Source organism: Barbus barbus (genome assembly GCF_936440315.1).
Source record: "Barbus barbus genome assembly, chromosome: 50".
Lineage (NCBI taxonomy): Eukaryota > Metazoa > Chordata > Actinopteri > Cypriniformes > Cyprinidae > Barbus > Barbus barbus.
Genome location: NC_136728.1, coordinates 7,352,677 through 7,375,012, shown reverse-complemented (window position 1 = coordinate 7,375,012; position 22,336 = coordinate 7,352,677). Strand labels below are relative to the sequence as shown.

Sequence of the window (22,336 nt, the reverse complement as noted above, 5' to 3'; positions counted from 1 at the left end):
GCCCATCTTAAGGCTGATCGGCGCTGTAAAAACGCTGATGCAACATACCCTGCACCATTTTTGTCAGAATTTATGGGTGGTGTTCATCGGCCAGCTGAAAATCTAACAAAGGGACCACTTGTAAATCTTAGTTCACAGTTTCTTCTGAAGTTTCAGTTAAGTTTACACGCAGAGGAAAAGCACTTAAGAGATTCAAAAGTCTACTCTTAGAACATGACTGGGCAATACCGTTCCTGACTTTTACAGTTACATTCACGACTTAATAAATACATGCACAACAAACTCTGTGTGTTCAAGTGTTGCTGCTTTACCTGAAAATGTTGCTGCTTTACCTGAAAAAAGGTCCATTTACTTTGGTTAACAGCTAAAAGAGGGAAAACCCTGATCAGGCAACATTTTGAGGTTGTGTTTGTATGTGTAAAGATTTGTAGCACTGTAGCTACTTGCACTAATTGGTCTTGAAAGCAGAAAGGATGGAGTGAGAGGGAAAGAGAAGGTTCTCATTTTCTAATTGACTGCTGTGTCTCGCACCAATCATTTGTCAATCAACCTTCAAGTTACTTCCAAGCAAAATTGACCATGAAAAAAAAGATATGGGTAATGGTAAGCTAACAATTAAAGGATTAGTTCACCCCAAAATTAAAATTCTGTCATTAATTACTCAGTCATGCCGTTCCAAAGCCGTAAGAACGTTCGGAACAAAAATTAAGATATTTTTGATATATTGTCTTCTGCCATTTTGGAGAGTACCACAACGCATGTGCGTGCTTTCCCCAGAATGTAATCAATGTAATCAGAGTCGTTTACGTTCAGGAGAAAGCGTGCGCATGCTGAACGTAAAAAACACTGATTACGCCAATTATGTTCTGGGGTACCCTCCAAAATGCCGAAAGACGGTAACTCGGGGAGAAGAATTGTTGAATAAATTGTTATTTTTGTTTTCTTTGTACAAAAAAAGTATTCTCGTAGCTTCTCAAAATTGAAGTTGAGCCTCTGATGACACATGGACTGTTTCACCGATGTCCTTGCTACTTTCTGGGACTGGGAACATTACAGTTGCATTGCTGTCTATGGAGGGTCAGAGTACTCTCAGATTCCATCAAAAACATCTTAATTTGTGTTTTGAAGATAAATGAAGATCTTATGGGTTTGGAACGACATGAGGGTGAGTAATTAATGACAGAATTTTCATTTTGGGGTGAACTAACCCATTAGTGATTTAGACAACTAGGTTTAGCCTACATTTTCTGTAGTCTTTTAAAGTCTCACTCCATTTCTCACCATACTATAAAACAACCAAGTACGAAATGAGCACAGCCGACCTTAACTTTTACTCCATGTACTGTCAAAAATTAAACATGACAGAAATTTCAGGATGCCCATAGGCAGTAATCAAACGCCTCATGTCATACATGTCATAAAAGGAGTCCTTCGTGATGGGACTCACTGTAACGACCATCCTGCCGCTGCTGTATAAACGTATGAGAGCCCAGTGGGCTCCAGATTCATTTTGACAGACTTCTTCAATCAAGAGATTCCCACGCTAGAGATAAAACTTCATTGCATCAATTCATCAACCCGCTCAAGTAGCGAATTGCTCATCTGAGGAAAGTCGTGATGACAAGGTTACGAAACAAGTCATTTGTGAAGATGACACCACTTTGAAAAGCTTTTGGGGTGTTTTTGAAGCATTAACCTATATCCAAACAAAGTTGTTGTTTGCCATGTAACCAAAGTTTTATTTGTGATGGACAAAACAACAGCTTACCATGTAAATAAAGATTTAGTTTGAACTTGTCTCTCTATCTCTCTAGTGTAAATATCATGGTTGAGAAATACTCAAATGAAGAATTGGCTCTCTTTCAATTAGTGACGCACCGAACATATTTGGCAAAAAACAAGAATATTTGGTTTTGGCTGGTCAAAAATCATTGACTTAAAAAGTAGCCAGACTCGGGCTCCAAATGAATCATTACTGCACAGACTCATGCTCCAAATAAATCACTACTGCTCAGACTCGGGCTCCTAATGAATCAGTACTGTGCAGATTCGGGCTCCAAATGATTCACTAATGATTAGACTCAGGCTCCTAATAAATCACTACTGCTCAGATTCGGGCTCCAAATGATTCACTACTGCGCAGACTCAAGCTCTTAATGAATCACTACTGCGCAGACTCAAGCTCTTAATGAATCACTACTGCTCAGACTTGGGCTCCTAATGAATCACTACTGCTCAGACTCGGGCTCCTAATGAATCACTACTGTGCAGACTCAAGCTCTTAAATGATTCACTAATGATTAGACTCAGGCTCCTAATAAATCACTACTGCTCAGACTCGGGCTCCTAATGAATCACTACTGCTCAGACTCGGGCTCCTAATGAATCACTACTGTGCAGACTCAAGCTCTTAAATGATTCACTAATGATTAGACTCAGGCTCCTAATAAATCACTACTGCTCAGATTCGGGCTCCAAATGATTCACTACTGCTCAGACTCGGGCTCCTAATGAATCACTACTGCGCAGACTCAAGCTCTTAATGAATCACTACTGCTCAGACTCGGGCTCCTAATGAATCACTACTGCTCAGACTCGGGCTCCTAATGAATCACTACTGTGCAGACTCAAGCTCTTAAATGATTCACTACTGCTCAGACTCGGGCTCCTAATGAATCACTACCGCTCAGACTCAAGCTCTTAATGAAATCACTACTGCTCAGACTCGGGCTCCTAATGAATCACTACCGCTCAGACTCAAGCTCTTAATGAAATCACTACTGCTCAGACTCGGGCTCCTAATGAATTACTACTGCTCAGACTCGGGCTCCTAATGAATCACTACCGCTCAGACTCAAGCTCTTAATGAAATCACTACTGCTCAGACTCGGGCTCCTAATGAATCACTACCGCTCAGACTCAAGATCTCTTACATTTCACTGCTGGTTATACTCTGTATAATTGTGTATGTGACAAATAAAAATCTCGAATCTTAATGAAATCACTACTGCTCAGACTCAGGCACCTAATGAATCACTACTGCTCAGACTCGGGCTCCAAATGATTCGCTACTTCTCAGACTCGGGCTCAAAATGAATCATTACTACACAGACTCGGGCTCAAAATTACATTACTGGCGCAAGTTTTGTGCAGGTGACGTGGGAAAGCTACAACATGTCACCAAAAATGATGGTAGAGAATATGTACAATTTATTAGGCCGAAATACCAAGAGCCGACTTGCTGCTGACTTACTATTACGACTGGTTCAATTGATAACCTAAGAACACAACACCACAAATAGAATTAAGAGAATTATCAGTTACCAAAAACCCAAATTTAATTACTGAAAGATTATTTTCAGGTTGTTGCAAAATCACTATTTGAAATCAGAATTGAAGTGTAAGTTTAATTGGAATTTTAATGAATAGAAGAGGAATTTCTGATTTGAACTTCTAGTAATGGACACATGGTACATTTGAACCCTACATGAGTTTTTTTTTCAAAGAGGACATTGTACCCGTATAAGTGTAGTGTAAATCATACTGGATAAATGCGTCCACTGTTTGCACACATTATAAATCTAAATCTGTGTTCCCAGAAGGACAGGGTGCACATTCACCTTGGTCAATCAAATCTTCATAGTGTAGAAAGAATACTGGCTTGACTGGCAGCCAATGCTCTATACTGTCAGAGGTCTGGAGGCATGGGCAGCCACGGACCCTCTCACAGATGGATCGGACAGCTGAACACAGTCATAACGAGCGGTAAGGGCCAAACTATTCCGACAGGAATCTACCCAAGTCATTTTAATTAATGATACAGAACAGGGGGTGGAAGGGGTTATCAATTCTGACGGAGCCGGAAAAAGTAAATTATAGGAAGATGAACAGATGGTGTACATATCTGTGGTTTTTACGTAACGACAACTATATGGGGGCGATCTGACAGGGAGAATGGTAAAACTCGGATCTGGGATAATTGGCTTGCAAGCAGCATGCAAAAAATCCTTGCGCAAGTTCAAACTTGGCTTTCTAATAGTCCGACTCTTTCAGAAACAACACCAAGACCTGAGATACCCCATTAAAACTGCAAAAGATATCTGCATCATTAGGGTGGAAAAGTGAAAGAGTTTTGTGAGTGATTCTTTGCTTGCCACCAAGAGGCGTCTTTGTAATGCGTGACTGAGGCATTGCGAATGGTAAGTGTCAAGCTCTTCCTAACTGCTAACAGTCATTACTATGCTGGTGTGAACTGAGAGGCAGGGATTCAGCGTCTTTTTAAATCTGTATATGCAGCACATTATCCCTCACCACAGGAGAGTGAAATCGAGAGAGCGAAACGCAAGCAAGAGGAAGGATCTAAAAATAGCTCTCTCGTTGTCGCCATTGGGTTCAGATGCAGGGAACTAGCGGGCCACGATGCGGACGACATGAAGATGACTTTCAGGTGAGACGGTAGGAGACACGCAGCTGGATTAGGCTAATTCACGGTGTCGACAAGTACTATTAGCAAATTTCAACGAAGCTGTGCAAGTGTATGTGCAGGTCTGGGATAACGGAGATAATCCAGAATTGAACACAGCGGTACCAAATTAGATACTATGTTGGCCACCGAAAAAAAAGAGGAGCTTTGATTCACAAAGTTGTGGAGAAATGACCTACTTTTCTCTCAGTGCTACAAGAAGAAAACAGTGTTCACGATAGAAGAAAAGTAGGAATGCACAATACTTTGTAATCATATCGGTATCAGCTGATCAGTATTTTTTGTATCAGTATTTTTTGTTATTGTTATTGGTCAACATTGGCTCATTTCCTACAACTATCGGGGAATTTTATTTTACTTTTTGCCATCATCTAGCACTAACTAAGGTACTAGATACTGGGAAAAAAGTACTTTGTCTGCTTTTTAAAACTATTTATTAAAAAATGAATTGGAGCAGTATTGTAGAATTAACTTTAATTCACCAAGAGTGGTGCAAATAATGGGCAAAAATATGCAGGAAAAAAATAGGAAAGTAAAAATAGGTTGTAAAATGCTGAGTGGTTCAACTCCACAAAAACAGTATTTATGAATTAAAACTTAATGTAATTTTTTACACTGAAAAATATATTTAAAACTTATAATAATATTCAATAATATCATACCTTTAATAATCTATGGTAAATATGACCAAGAATATTCAGCAATTAAGAAAGTAAATCAGGTCTCTTTTGATCTCATGTTAAGTTTAAATCGGAATTAGTAGCTGGCAACATATTTTACCAAAAAAAATTACAGAAAACCGTGCAAAGAGCATCAGGTAACAATCAAACAAGGGTTAAGTGTTAGCTGAGCCAGACAGAGCAGGAGCTGCATTGGACAGTGCAAACAAATGCACCCAGAGAACATTGCGTATGTTGACTGAAAGCCAAAAGTAGATGAGGAGGGTGGAAAAACATCCAAATGTCTCTCTTAAACACACACACATACACACACCACCTCTGGATCTGGCATCAGTCCGTAACACGTAGGAGCTGATGACTGATGACTTCAGAAATGGAGAAAGATGTGTCTCAAAGTGCTGACAATGGCTAAAAGCCCCAATCCAGGAGCATATGATCCAGCTATTCAAACGAAGGAGCAGGAAAGCTCACAGCAAGGGGAGGTGGTTCCCAGAGGACGTAGCGACATCCTGCACATACGCACCACGGCAATGTCACTGCAGATTTACGGCGCTAAAGACACGCCAAACACTGCAGCTAAATGAAAACTAACGGCTTGCCTGAGCCTACCCTCAATTTGCACAACTGTTGGAGCACTTGTTGTACTCCTCCAAAGTATTAAGAAACTAAAACACACCAAAGGTTTAATGTGTTGCATTCAGCATTTCAGAGCCAAATCAGGTTCAACTTGAATGCAAGTTATTTGATCATGATAGAAATCCAACGTTATCACAAAAACAACAAGAACGTTACTTACAGCCATTAGATCATCTCAGAAGAACCAGCAGCATATCTGTAGCTTTCTTCAGTCGCATGCATGGTCCAAAACTAGGGTCCCGCAGACCCATGTGCACTCCAGCAAGCCTCCAACCCTCATACTGAACCTGGCTGATCACAGCGAGATCCCCGATTCAATCAGCATGAGGCGGGGGAGGAAAGAAGATGGAGGGAAGGGAGGGAGAGAGAGAGAGAGAGAGAGGTGTACAGACAAAAAAGAGAGAGTCCCAACCCTGCCCCGATGTATCAAGCGGTGGCCAGCCGAGAACAGCAAGTTACTGTTCAATCACTTCGGAAAAGAGATGAGGCGCATCCACCGACCGCATCGATTTGCTGAACAGCTCAGGCGCTTTTAAATAGTACTCCGCACACTTCCAGTAAAGTTGCATGGGTTTGTTCGAATCGTGGTTTATGCTCGCCAACCTCTTCACGGCAAACTTGAGCCGCTGAAGTAAATCCCCGTGGCCTGGCACCGTTCGAGTAAGTGTGAGTGCGTGTACTGAGCTGCAGCAGTGCTTCACTGTAGAACTGCTCTGCTCATTAGAGCACAGATCCATCTGCAGTAGAAAGTGCTGTATCGGTGTTAACCCCTTTAGTGCCACGGGGGGAGGACAACACTCCGAAATCCCTCCAGTACTCCACCGGCTACTAGAGGGATTTGGTCAATCATAATCCAAGTTAAATAATGAATCTCTTTCCCATTTCTCATAATTTCAGTGAAAATATACTCAAAAAAAAAATGGTGCTATATAGTACTAAAAGTGGTTCTTGGCTCGTAATCATAGGGGAACCACTTTTGGTGCTATACAAAAATTGTGCTAAACAGCACCAACAGTGATTCTTTGGCTTATAAAGAACCTTTAAAGGGGCTTAACGGGTTCTTTTTACAGCAGTGGTGCTTTTTAGTACCTTAATCACCCCAAAGAACCACTAAAGAACCGCTGAAGAACCATACAGGAGCTTAACAGGTTCTGTATATGGTAGCGGTGCTATATAGCCCCTCAGTCATGCCAAAGAACCGGTGAAGAACCACTGAAGCACCTAGATTTGGTGCTATATACAGCACCAAAAGTGGTTCCCCTATGATTACGAGCCAAAGAACCACTTTTAGTGCTATATAGCACCATTGTTTTTTTAGAGTGTACCATACAGCCAAAAGTGAAAAAAATTATAATTTATTCACCCTCAAATCGTTTCAAACCTATATGACTATGTTTCACAGAAGAAACAAACAGCCTATGTTTTGATGGACATTAGAAACCAAACAACATTATCTTCTTTCATGTTCCACAGAAGAAAGAAAACCACATAGTTTGGGAACAACATAAGGGGAGCAATTTTCATTTTTGGGTGTGCTATCCCTTTAACAAATGAATAAGTTTAGCAGTACATTATCTAACACTCAAGTTCAAAACATAAAACAGTAATACTTCAATATGGATAAGCAATATCTGAAGAACAGTAGAATGCTTTAGTGGCACCTAAGCTTCATCCATCTCACTTGAAACATGCTGAGTTCATGCCTGCCTCTAAAATCCCTAAAAATGTTGGAAATGCAGTAGGCACGTGTAGCTCTTTTGACAGGCTGTCAGGCTGGAACGCAAGACCCGGAGTGATGACAGATTCCACGCACGTTTTCCTTTCCTCGCTCCTTCACGCTGTTTAGCACAGCTACAACATGGGATTTTTTTACTATCAATAGAGACACCAGAAAAACAGTGCGCTGACCAGAGTATGTGAGGTAGCCTACCGACAGAGGCAAATGGTGAATAAACGGGTCTTTCTGCTGAAGCAGTGCCATTTGAAGCCCAACCAACTAGTTTTGTGCTTGTAGGATACAGGTTGTGTCAGCATTTAACTCACTAAAACATAAGCACTGTTATGTCCTAAAGGTTTTTGTTAGTTATTAAAAAGTTTGCATATTTGATTCAAATTTCATAGAATTCCAGATTGATTAATGCGCCATACAGTGAGTTCAGTGCAGAAGTACCATCTTCCTCAGTTTGACAACATGAGACAGCCTGGCAAACATAAGTTTTGTCAGCTATCGCCATACTGCCAGCTCGCTGCACCTCGTTCCGAAAGCCACTCGGCAGCATTGTGACATATGTCTATGCTAGAGCATTGAATGTAGTAGATCAAAACCACATTGATCTGAGAAGATGCTTTTAAATAGCTGCAGACAGTCAGTCTTAAAACTCAAACTTGCTAATTAAACTGCTGTGTTAGTGGTCATTCACAAAGCATGTGCTTTTGAATAAAAAAAAAAAAATGTAAGATGCAGGGCAATGGATAAAAAAAAAAAAATTGGAGTCGGTTTTGTCTTAAGTGAACGTAAACAGCTTATGATGAAAACACAAGTAACAGTACATTGGATCTGTGCATTAGGTCTTAAAGTGATAACACCCTAAATGTATTTAAATAAAATAAAATAAAAATTCACTCCCCGATCTTGACTGGATAAATTTGTAAACTGAATAAGAACTAATCTTTATTTTACTTATAAAGAGAAAGCTACACTCTAAAAAATGCTGGGTTAAATACAACCCAGTGCTGAGTAAATACTGGACAGAACACATACTGGGTTATTTTCAACCAACAGTTGGGTTAAATGTTTAACTCAACCTTCTGGAGTCAACCGCTGGGTCTGAACAACCCAATCGCTAGGTTCGTCCATATTTTACATTTACACATTTTTTTTTTTGAGTATATGCAGTGTTATTTTAAATTCGATTTCTGCACATAAACTGTGTTCAGATGCATTTATACTTGTGCTACTTTGAATTTGTTTATTTGCTCTTATTTTACTACTGACTGTTTACTTGTCTTTAACAATGTTTGAAATCTATATTAGTTAGTCTAGTTGTTTTTGCTGTGGCGTTTTTGTTAAAACCATAGGCAAATGAATGTTTTACAAAAAGATAAAAGAATAAATATGTTTGATATCTAAATATTTGACTTCATTCTTTTATATCTTATTGGAATGGAAACTGGGAATCATTAAGGAATGGAATCGATAAGGGAATTGGATTCGGAATCGCTAAAATTCTAATGATTCCCAATACAACCGACAATCCATACTACTCTATGGAAATCAATACCATGTTTAAAGTTATGTTGGTATGAACTGATGCAAAAGCAGCATGTAAGACTGACATCTTCCACATCTGCTGAAGGACTTCTTTGGGGGTGAAAAACGGGAAAAACTTGACACCATTGAAGCCTCCACTGTATCGAAAAGACTATATATAGCTGAAGGCTGCTGATTCTACAGTATTATAAAGAGCCCATAGGTAATGATTAGAGCTCAGGTTTCACGGGAGCAAGGGGACACAGTATGGATGGATGGATGGATGCTGTAGTTCATTTCCATTCAATGACCTCTGGCAGTGACATTCACATAGGTTGGAGAAAACGTGCATGCATGTTCTGTAGGAATGTAAATAAATACTTTCTAAATGCAAGTAAATTCGTCACACCAATGCCGAAAATGACTAACAAAAAGAAATCAGAGGATATAAAAAGCATCCAACAGAAAGAAACAATTTCTGAATGATAGCAAATGATGTTGCTATAGTAGCCTTGATTCCTCAAGGACATTTAATATCTTTTATAAGCTGTGTCCTCCATGGAAAAGTGCACTGAATAAAAGTGAAACAGGTTTGGAATAAAATGAGGGTGAGTACCTGATGAGAGTAATTTCATTTTTAGTTGAACTATCCCTTTAAGACTGCTGCACCTGAAGTGTGCTGGATCTCATGTAGGGGAAGTTATTTTAGGTTCTCAGCTGGTATCAGAGGGGGAGACAGGGAATCTCTGATGATGGCCAGACCACCGGCAACGTCACACTTGTGCCTGAAAGATCACGTCAGGGATCACTCACTTCCTGTCATTCCACTGTGACACGGCTAACTTTAGATCGCTCACTTAATGGAATCACATGCTTCAACTCACATGTGATAACCAGAGAACATATTCACAAATTTACAATGCCCAAACTGTTTAATATTAGAGATGCCACAGGCTACAGGTTGCATAGACATTGGAATCAATGGATTGCTTTTGTACAAAATTGAGAGTTTAAAGTTTATAGTCATTGGCTGATGTTATAAATTGATATTATGAGTGCTAACATTTCCCCATACCACAGTATTGAACAGTATTTTAATCCAGGGATGAATCATTAGTGAAATTCTAGACAATAGCAATAAGCCGATTAATATTATAATCTATATTTAAAACAAAACACTTAAAGTGAATTTAATATAAGCATAAACAAATTATTTACATTTAATTAATATTATAAATCTACACTTATACTAAATTTAAATAAAACATGCTAAAAAAAATAGCTTGCATGCTGCAAGAGGACTTAAAATAGGCAGAAACAAGCAAAATTATTTTTTAATTATTATAAAATTACTGTGTACCAAAACCAATAAAGATGAAATATTAAGATGGATTTTTCCCTCAGTTCAACAGCATTCCATTCAGTTTTTTTTTTATACCAGGTTAAAACACCAATCATATAGAAATGTTCTAAATATCAAAACTATCAGAATAACATAAGATTCACAACATTGTTCATTGCATCGGTATAAGTCATAATGCAAAAATATCCACCATCAGTGCAACCCTAAAAAATTCTTTAAAACGTATCAGCAGACACTCAGAAGGAAACAAATCCTTCCAGCGTATCAATAATCAGAGCTATTACATGAGACGGTGACTCTTTAAATCAAGCCGAATGCAACAGACTCCACTCACACTTAGAGTGCATGCTGGGAGTTATCAGAGACCTCCACGGAGCCCAGAGAGGAACGGGAACGCACTGATAACAGCTGTCCCAGAAAAAGACTCGACCCCCGACAAACACACACCTTCTCCCCTGCTGAACAAAAGCAGGAGGGTCGGCTCCAGCAAGATACGGCTATCAGGCTCTCGTTTCACCCAATCAATTCAGAGGATTAATAATCACAGTTGTGCTCTGAACTCGTGCAAACAGCCTCTAATGAAAGCACGCAATTGCAAATACGTCATACACGCACATCTTTTGGACCGTTTACAGATGAAATGCTATTTTAATGAATCCCAAAGAGTAAAAAATGGCCTCATTTAGGGAAGCAGAATAATTGTGTGCTTGTACTCGAGTTGTATAAATAGGCACGTGTCTCGGGACGCTGCATCTAAAATTGACAGAGGCAAAATTAAAGTGGCCAAATGAAAATGAGTATGTTCATGTGCCCAAGAAGCTCAGTCTACATGAAGCCACTGACCATGAGCTTTCCATATAATAAGGGTCCAAACGCTTTCGGTCCACTTCCCTAATTGGAACGAATAGGGTTTTTTTGTTGTTGTTATTGTTGTTTTATGTAGAGATACACCTTTATTCAATTCTGGCCAATACTAATAGGGGCCAAAATACTGATATAAATACACATAATTATTTTGATAACCTGTAAATTACTGACATTACAATTCTTTACTATTTTGGTCAAAATAAATCTAAATAAAATGCCTTATAATGCCTAAATAAAATCTAGGCTAATATATACTATAATTTATAAATATACTGATATGTTTATATAATAAATATACTTTATTTAGTAAAAAACACATTCAATCTTAATTTATACAACTTGTGAAAAATGTACACCACCCTTTTGGGAAAGATTTTTGAAAGAAGATATTTTTTTACAATAATTGTAATATCATTACAAAATATTCTTATAAAAATTATTATTATCAGTGTTCTGGAAACCATGACAGATACTTTTACAAGATTCTTTGATGAACAGAATTAAAAAACAAAACAAAAAAAAAAACAGTATTTATTTGTAATAATCTTTTGTAGCATTATAAAAGTCTTTACTATCACTTTTGATCAATTTAATGCATCCTTGCATAAAAAGTCTGAATTTATTTGAAAAAATTAATTATAGGCATCAGTTTTTTTCGATGGTATACACGTATGTACATATTAACAATCTAGATAAATAAATGCTGTAAAATAATTTTTCACAGTTGGGTCATGATACCTAATGAATTAAAGTCATGGAACTAGATGGCGCAGGTCAATAGATCTAACTCAATCTGATATAATGACATCATTACTCACATGGCAGAGCTGATTGGTTTCTTTTCAAGTCAGCAGCCAATGAGCTCACTTCTCAACATTAAAATACTTGGCTAGTGTTTGCTGTAGCAGTTGCAGCGCACTTCAGAAACCCTGCTCCTTCCCCAGCTCCACCTGTATGGATCAGGGTGATTTTGTGTGTGTTATATAGGGGGGATATTTCATATATGTTATATGTGCAGCGGCAGCATTTCTTACATGCTCACAGCAGCATGTTGTGGATGTATTGGTAGTAGCAAATCTTGTTACTTGCTCTGCAACAGCAGCATAGCAGATCTAGTCCGCCAAGAACAAACACATTAACATTATCACGTAGCTTGATGACTACCGGATGGCTGCTTGCCAGAACTGGATTACTACCCTGTTGCATTCGTGTGACTATGTTGTTGATTGACTATGTGCTTTTTGTTGCTGGGGTGTTTTTTCTGTTCTCACACTGTACTCTCATAAGAATATATTATAAATTATTTATATTAATTATTAATTATATTATAATAAAGCTCATTCTGATATTCCTATGCTAAACTCTTTGAGAGTTGTCGTGACACAACTAATGGTTAGGAATTAATGAATTGAAACTTACTGTAAAGTGTTACCAAAATCTCTAATATCAACTGAAAATTACATATAACAAATAATGATTAAAAATGTTTATTGAGAAAGAAATCCTAAAAAGAAACCGGATGGCCTTGGCTTGTATCACTACATCCACACAACTTGTTTTCCCGAAACCAGTTCGACAGCTCAGAAACAATGATGACAATCAGATCAGGTATGCCAGGTATGGGGCTTCTCCTTGCACTCTCACACTGTCTGTGTGTGTTTCACTATTTACATTACAGTATCTGGCTCACGTCCAGGAGATAGCGTGGTGAGAAATACTACACCAGACAGCAGAAAGCCAAGGACTCATTAACCCTGTTGTCATAGCTGATCTTTGAACCCTCGTGCCGTCACAAACCTGTAGAGGATGCCACAGTTATACACACACACACACACACAAATTACTACGGAACACACCCTTATATAACTCAGCTAAACTTAATGTGTAAGGTTACGTGGTGCTTGCGCAAAATGACGTATGTCAACTTTCCCTGTGTTACGTAAGTTAGTTTCAGAATGAGAGGGAGGACAGACGGTTTCTGACTATGTGGCCTCAGTATGCAGGATGAATTTTAAATCCCTGGCTTTGATGTTCAGGACCATTTCTGCTGCAGGGCTCTACACTTACTTTATTTTTTTTAGGAACACTCGTGCCCGTAAGTTAAAATTTTTAAGGGGTAAGGCAAAGCTGATAAGTAGGCAAAAGTGAATTAAGAATTAGTTCAGACTTCATAACTAGGCTATTAAATAAACTATGCTAAGACTCCCACAAAAAAGAACCACCTTTACAGAACAAAACTGAATCATCTTTTAAATCTATTCAGATTCATACGTACCCCAACAAATTTGCAGACGAGATGCCTAATTTGTTCAGTCAGTTCACAAAGGAGGTGATTTGTTCATTCAAATTCATTGCTTAATTGTTCAGTTTGTCCATGAACCAGTTGCTTCATTTGTTCAGTTCATTCATGAACGATATGAACCAGTCTGTTCAGTAGTATCAAGCTGCACAGATTCAATTTGTTCGCAAACCATGACACAGCTCATTCAAGAATGAGATACCTCATTTGTTCAGTTCGTTCACCAACAAGATGCTATATTTGTTCAGTTTTTCCAAGAATGAGATGCTTTGTTCGTTCATTTTAGTCATGAACGAGATGTACAGATTCATTCAGTTCATTCACAAATGAGATGAACCATTTCATTCCGTTTGAGAATGAGATGCTTCATTTGTTCAGTTTGCTTCTCTTACAAATTGCTAAGTTCATTTCGTTCTCACAAACGAGATGTTTCATTCAATCAATTGCTTTGTTCAATTCAAGATGCTTTTGTTCACAAACTAGATGGATGCTTCATCTGTCCACCAGCAAGTTCATTTAGCTTAAGAATGAGCTACTTCAATCGTTCAGCAAATGTGAGAGAAATGTAAACTTTACAGCTCTGCACTGACAGAGTTCCACTGAATCTAGATGACTGGATCTAGATTAAAAACTTTAGCTCGTCAAAGCTTACGGCCAACAAGCTCCAGGCAGAAAGATCAGTTGACTGAGACTGCAGCCAGAATCAGGAACCCTACCACAAGCACAAAAACGACAAGATTTACCCTCACTACTCTTAACATGCTTTCAGCTGCACAGCTTCCTTCACATTCAACACTAAACAAAACCACTGCTTGATTTCTGATAGCTCGGTCCATCAGACACTGTGAAGCGATGCTAAGTGCTCCATGCAGTTACGCATGAATTGCTTCTTTCAAATACACTCAGATGCAATATAAACTCAGTTTAGCAAAATCAGTTGAAGCCTCCACGTTCTGACAGTGCTATTTTTAAATGTGGTGTCTCAGCACATCTATTTCTGGCTGGAGTGAAACTGTAATATATTGTGCTCGAGGGATAGTACTGTGTTTCATTCTCTATGTTTCAAAAACGCTCTGAAATATCTGGGAGAGGATGCACTGATTTCAGTCTTCTGAAAATAAAACATTCAATGGAAACAGCGCTGGTAAATTTTAAATTTGGTTAAGAATGCAACGACCAAATCAGTTCTGACCTTTTATTTGACCTTTAAGAAAATTATGAAAGAATATAAGCATATAAAGTACAAACTTGAAGCTTGAAACTGAAAAAGTGTTTGTTATCTCTAAAGAAAAAGCACACTAAAAAAAATATTAAGTGAAGAAACAATTATTGCTAGTAAATTTTACAATTAATTACAAAGAAATGGAAAGTCACGATTGTTTTAATAAGGATAGTTTTAAGATTTTAAAAGATATTTTAAGAAAACTACATCTTGTAGTACTTAAAATACATACTGTCAACATAAAAAACTGGATATTTTTACTAGAGCTGTCAAACAATTAATCGTGATTGATCACATCCAAAATAAGTTTGTTTACATAATATATGTGTGTGTAATGTGAACATTTATTATGTATGTATGTATGTATGTATATATATATATATTAGGGCCGGGACTCGATTAAAAAAATTAATCTAATTAATTAGAAGCTTTGTAATTAATTAATCGAAATTAATCGCATTTTAATCGCATATAAATATTTGACCTGAGAACAGTGAGAAGTAAGTTTTTTTTATATGGATTTTTAAATTTCCCATCCACAGGGCCAACCAAAGCGGTCTCATCAGCTTCTTTGTCCATGTTCACTGTGGTTTGTTTTTGGCTGTTTCTCAATATGCATTCTTCAGCGATCTTGAGTCCTTGTGTTCTCGTTCTACGTCATCATTAACCGTCGAAGTTCAGTTCCAATTCTCAAGAACGCAAGTACAGAGGATGCATGAAAGTGCCCGGATATGTTCTTGAAACTGAGGATGCATGGAGTGCAGACTTAAGAGAATCGAGCCGTTAGAAATGCAGAAAACGCTGTGGGCGGCCGGTGTACGGAAGCCTGTAAGCTTTAAAGTCGCTCTCACAAATACTTAACGGCTCTTCAAGTTGAAAGTAAACATTTATCGTTTTGTTTTGGTTAATTTTAATAAAGTTATAAGACCCGGAGAAAGTCTGCATTTTTATTGGCATATTAAAATGAATCTTAACAGTAAAACATATAACGCTGTAAAATAAAACAATACAATTATATGAAAGTAATATCTATAATAGTATGAAATGTTTTAATAAGTTATGATATGACATTTTGTAATATTTATTGTTCATTGGTCGCTGCTTATGCTGAGACTATGCGGTCAGTTAAGCAGGAATGCAGTACATCTCAGTTCTCATAAGTGTGCGTTCTGTGTTCTCGCGTCCTTCCGAGTTCGTTCTTCCAAGGAAGCTTGCCAAGACTAGGGCTGGGTATCGTTCAAAAAATTTCGATATCGATACCGATACCTTGAGTTCGATACCGGTTCCTGAACGGTACTTTTTTCGATACCAGTTTTATAAAATCAGTTTTAATAAGATTACATTATCTGAAAAAACTATTTTTTTTAGCTTGTTGATATTTATACAGACTCAAAGTCTCATCTCCTGAGCCACTGCACAAAGGAACAAAATATATCCAACACAATAAATAAATAAATAATTTTAATAAAGTTCAAATTGTTTTCAGTTTACACATCTGTTAGGCTACGTTTACATTTGTGCATGTTCATTTTAAAACACATAGCTCAGACAGAATCATCATTTCTAGGATGTTAAAGACTTCAAGAAATGTAAAACCTTCATCCACTTTCATAAGTGGGTGTTTTATTTTCTTTCACCATATGTTTTATTGTTATTAAATTCTGGTGTAGTATGTCTAATTATTTGAATGCATAAAAACAACTTAGTTTATTTAAATTTATTCTTAAAATAGCCTAATGAAATGTTTTATTTTTCCTCAGAAATTCTGTGTTCTGTATCTGGTTTTCAAATCAAGACATAAAACATTAATTTAATTTCTCTTTAAATTATTGAAAATCAAAGTTTATTTATTTTGGCAAACAAAGGGAGGTTACTATTAAAATTAAAACATGGAATAACTGTTGAGTGATCATTACTAAAAAAAAAAAAAAGTTTTAATAATTTTAATAGTAGCCTAGTATTAGCAGTGCTGTCTGCTGAACAATATTAATACCGTTAATATTAAAACCGAACTTTTATTTTGACGGGTTGCCTGGAATACCTTTACAGTTCTGTGTGTATATGAGATGAGTTAGTTTTACTCGAATCAAACGGTAAAATGCTCATGAAGTGACTTTCAGAGCAGGTCTGGAGATGTTGTTCATGTCCTCATTTAGTGAGGCGGCAGACGCTGAAATGACCGCGAAGGTCACTCGAGCTTCAGTCTGTGTATAATGAACAAACCGCGCGATTTAAAGAGCTGACTGCTCCGTGCGCTTTCGAAACGCTCTCGCGGAGGTCAAACACTGATCAATCTGCACGTCGCCGTTTCTAGTCAAACACAGCTAGTGATGCAGGCTTATTGGCTCACTGATGTGATGAGATTAACCCCTTAGGTATCGAAATTTGGTACCGAACGACAAGACGTTTTTCGATACTCGGTGGTATCGAGGCAATTCGGTCGGTGCCTAAAAAGTATCGAACTCGATACCCAGCCCTAGCCAAGACCGGTCTCCACGAACGCAAGTCCGTTCTGACGCTAGTTGGTGCTCCAGTATAATCGGTCCGCCGAAACTCATCCAGTGAGAAACGTTCCGCGGTGCAAAAATAAGTGCGATTAAAATGCGTTAAAAAAAATTAATGCGTTATTTTTGTGTAATTAATTAATCTAAATTAACGCGTTAAAGTCCCGGCCCTATATATATATATATATATATATATATATATATATATATATATATATATATATATATATATATATATATATATATATATAATACAAACATGCATGTATATATTTAAAAAAAAAATTTAATATATTAAATATATTTATATAAGATAAGAATATAAATAAATGCATGTAAATATTTTCTAAATATATTCTGTGTGTGTGTATTTATATACATAATATATATACACACTACACATACATATATTATGTAAACAAACTTTTATTTTGGATGCGATCAATCGCGATAAATCGTTTGGCAGCACTAATTTTTACATTTTAAAAAAATAATTAAATAATTACATATTTATAATAATAGTCCTATATAGTAGTAGTTATAGTAGTAATATTAGTTTTAATAATTTAAATTTTAAAAACAGGACAAAACAATATAATGCAAATATAAAAGCTAATTATTCTAGCTATGAAAGCTTGATTTCTTGCATGCATCAGAACACAATCTATATTGCAAGTTCAAGCTGCATTTTGATTTTTTTTACTTGCATACAGCATCTTTTATTGGCTACTGTAAATACTCGATATGAAAAAATAAATGAAAAACTTAACAATATGCTGCATCACAAAAGCTGAACTATTTTTAACTTCACACAGTCTTAAAAGGAAAATTCGTGCTGATTATCGTGTTTTTAAGCGCATAATGCATGCAAAAACATTTCCTGTGTGTACATCCAACAGGCATTTTCATCGTAACACCTCTATTCTGCCCAAGGGACTTAGTATTTATTCTTCAACCATTTTTATTTTTATCTTAAGCCCTATTTGTTTTGTCAGAAGTATTGTACTACTAATCACAGTGCTAATGATATCCTGCTCATCATTGCACGTTCACAACACTAATAAACCCACACTCCTGTCTTACTGTCTTACATACTGGGTCAGTGTCCAACCCACACACACAAAATAATCCCTTGATCCACGAGAGAGAATACACCACGTCCAAGTTTCACAGAAAAGCAGGTCATCTGACACAGAAGAGTGAGACATAGCTCTGGCCTGTATCTTTGACCTTGATCCCTTCAATCCCACATATCAAATGCATCATTATACAGAACAACCCAGGACACACGCGTGAGCTAAACACCACATACACACCAGAAACGCTCGACATCCGAAAGAAAAAAAACTTAGTTAGACAAATGTTCTCAATTAAATGAGTGAACGGTTAATTGGCCATCTTGAGACTATATTCACTGACCGATAATGGATTCTAAATGGCTGATTAACAGAAGGAAGTTCCAAAATCGACATAGTTATATAAAGAATAGTAAGTAAATAAGTCAAAGCTGAACTGTGTCGTTTTTGGCTGAACCAATAGCGTGAGTTTAGGGACGGGACTATCTGTTTGCTGACCAATGAGTGTTGTGGAAACTTCGTTAGAGAGCCATTTCTGTTTCTTCCCTAGGCCAAGTCCTGTATTTGCCCACCGCTGCTGTGAAGGACGGCTCTCACATTCTTTTACAAGATTAAATAAACGGGCGAAGGGTGTTGGAGAGAGAAATCACCATGCCAACAACTCACACTGTAGCTAAAGGATAAAAACAGTAACTAATGAACAAACGGTGGATAAACACTGTACCGGAGATGATTCATCTTACTCTTTTTCTCACTAAAAGCTTTCCAGAAGCTTCCCAAGACAAAGAAAAAATAAATAAATAAATCTCAAAACAGGTGCTACAATGTGCCTCTGAAAAATGTGTTTTGGACATGAAACAATGGTAATACGCTTTGAAAAAAAAGAAGAAACAAATCTAGATATAACAATCAAAGGGTTTTCAAACATTTTGATACAAAACTCGCCCCAAAAACAATGCTCGCCCTGAGCAATTATCAAATATAAAAGGAAGAAATATAAATATACACTCATTTAAACTGTGAGAAATATATTAAGTGCGATGTAAGATTAATTAAAACACATTAGTTATGATTCGTGTTATTGTATTGTACTGAAGCAAAATAAATTATATAGATATAATAAGAATAATAATAATATAGAAAAAAACATTTATTATTATTAAAATGGTCAAAATTCAAAAGAATAATAATAATATAGCTGGGCCAAAATAAATGCTTAAAATGTGGAAAAAAATACAATATTATTAAAAAATATTATTATTATTTTTTTAAGTGTAATAATATAAATATCAGTGCCAAAAGACATTTGTAAAATTATTAATAATATTATTATTATTAGTGTAGTTCTTTCACAACAAATATTGGGCCAAGAAAGTTTTTTTTTTAGACTTTTTTCTTATTTGTATGAGAAAACAAGTTATTTTATTATGTCTGGTTTTACTTAAGACACTACAAACCAAAACCAGCCACCCAAGTAAAACTACAAAAGGAAGAAGCCAAATCATCTGTATACATTAAACACAGATTCAAATCACTGGCCTTCATTATGATAATGACAGGAGGAGGTGGATTTATTTTCCTAAAAACAGATTTTTAATCACAGACAGAAATGACTGGGCCGCTGTAAAGTTGTCTAGCTTCCATCCAGACACCTTGAACGACTCGTAAAGTCAGTGCGCCAAACTGCATTACCCTAACAAGTCCACATCTAAAGCTTCATTTAAGTTGCAGTGTAGGGCAGGAGAATGGGCCAGTCTTTTTTTTGTTTTAACCAAGAAAGTGCATCGACCGGGGCACAAACAAAATCCTCCATTTAGGCTAGACGGGAAATCGTGTTGTGGTTCTGCCTTTGATCTCATGAAGCGATTAGACCAACAGGATTACTGAGACTTGACCAGTGAAACGACCGGCACAAAGTCACAAGCCATGAGACGGATAAGTGCTACCAAATAATGCAAACTACGGCACAATCCCTTTTCCCTGCATCCGTCCACAAATAAGTGCTGTTATTAACCTTCAAAACAAGTCTGACAACCACGGTCAAAAATTAATACTCAACAAACTCCAAGTATGCATTAAAATTGCCTTTGGTGAAGGAATAATGGACTTAGTCAGTAAGCACGTAGGCCTACCTTTTTTTTGTAAATGCAATGCAAGACACAAGAATGAGTCTGAACACTTGCTAATGTGAGCAACAAACAAATAAATGGATGCAACAAATTTACAAAACGATTTAGTGACTAATGGAGGTAACAAAACATCTGTGGAAAATAAAAATAAAAAAGGATAAAAAAACGGTTTTGAGGTTTGATGGGGGGGGGGGGGGGGTGAAAAAAATATTATATTATTATTAATAATAATATATAATATTTACCCCACAAAAAGTGTTAATTCCAATATCTATATTTTAAATATATATTTTTTAAATACACACACACTCACTTATTACATAAATTATTATATAAAAATTATAAATAATTGAATTTATTTAAAAATAATATATAGACACTTTTTTGTACATATTTACTACAATATAATAATGACTTCAACCACTATTGGCATATGTGGGGAAAAATCTTTCATCCTGCTTATATTACTTAACATTACTGAAGAAAAAAAATAGAAAAAAGAATGTCAAATCATAACTCATGCATCATGAAAACAGCTCTAGTAAATCAAGCTCTGTCGGCTGATCCGGTCAAACAGGTTAATGTTACTCAGCTTAACCAAACATCACAGAGAGGGAAGCAATCCGTGACTCATGACAGGAAGGAAGGGCTGGAGAGTCACATTCCTGAGATGTTCCACCTGTGTCAGCAAGCTCACCTGTTGTGGGAGGGGCTTCAACAGGTGTCACTGGAAAGACCCGCCCAACAGAAACTGTATCAGTGTGACAGCTGGACTTACATTTCCTGTCCTAAAGTTTCTATGGGCTTTAAATGAAAGCTGACAGGATAGCCTTAAGTTAAAATAAAAGCAAACAGCTTTTATATCCATCATTCCTGTCATCAGCTGTGTCTGTTTGCTATGGGACGCGTCCAAACCCGCACTTTTGACACCATCAATAAATATCAGCTCACACGCACACTTATGACCAGTTATAAAATACACTGAAACATTTAAATCCTGAAATACAGCCACATTTTACATAACATTTTATAACCGCATAAGGAGATTTAACATAAGCACTTTCCCTTCTCTGACATATTTTCTCATATATTTTATCAGCTGTTTGTTTAAAAGCTGAGGCGACGGTCAAAATTATCACTATAAAACTCAAAACGTTTAAAATTTAATATTTATAAGCTTCATAAAACCAAGAGACTTTCGAAACCACTTCAGCTTAGCACATAACCGCTTATTTCTGTCAGTCACACAAACGCGATGCATTTAAAACGCAAAAGGCTAAATAACAAAACAAGAGGGTTTGTAGTTATAATAGAAAGGTTGAAAAGAAAACTAAAACGTTGTGTGTTAAATTAAAGCTGTAAACTATCGCACATATCGGCTAGCGTTAGCGTGTTAGCATAAGTTGAGGAATCTCCGTTAGCTGAGGCTAAACGCAACACATTCATGACCGCAGGCATCAATCGCACACATTTTAAGCTCTGGTTTAATTATATTTCATCTTTTAGCTCTAACAACTGCTGGCATTGTATGTACAACGTTATTAAAAGAGCACAAACCTTATTAGAGGCAGCCCGGGCAGACATTTTGTTCCTTTAGCTGCTCTCGCTGAAGCAAGTTGAGGCTAAATGTTGTCGCCTCAAAGAAATAAATAAAAAAAGCGGGTTATATGGGCTTGATCAACCCAGAAGAGATAACATCCGCGTTGTTCGCCTCCTCTGGCCCGTGTGTTGGGCTAAAGCGTGTTGTGGTCTCTTATAAAGATGAACAGCAACATGTCTGATGAGCGTAAAGTTCGCCGTGTAACGTTACCGCCAGAGATCTCCTCT

The 22,336-nt window shown here is 37.0% G+C and overlaps 1 protein-coding gene across 4 annotated transcripts in view; it reads right to left on the bottom strand.

The window, feature by feature from the left end:
- The window catches only part of LOC306868469 (tight junction protein 1-like), a 62,820-nt gene that overhangs the window by 40,237 nt on the left and 247 nt on the right, over positions 1 to 22,336 (bottom strand). For all 4 annotated transcript variants that reach the window (XM_079414650.1, XM_079414652.1, XM_079414649.1 and 1 more), the window contains exon 1: positions 22,067 to 22,336. This exon is cut by the window's right edge and continues 247 nt beyond it. In XM_079414650.1, coding sequence (XP_079270776.1) covers positions 22,067 to 22,093 — 27 coding nt within the window. In that variant the 5' untranslated portion in view covers positions 22,094 to 22,336. The remainder of the gene's footprint in view (positions 1 to 22,066) is intronic.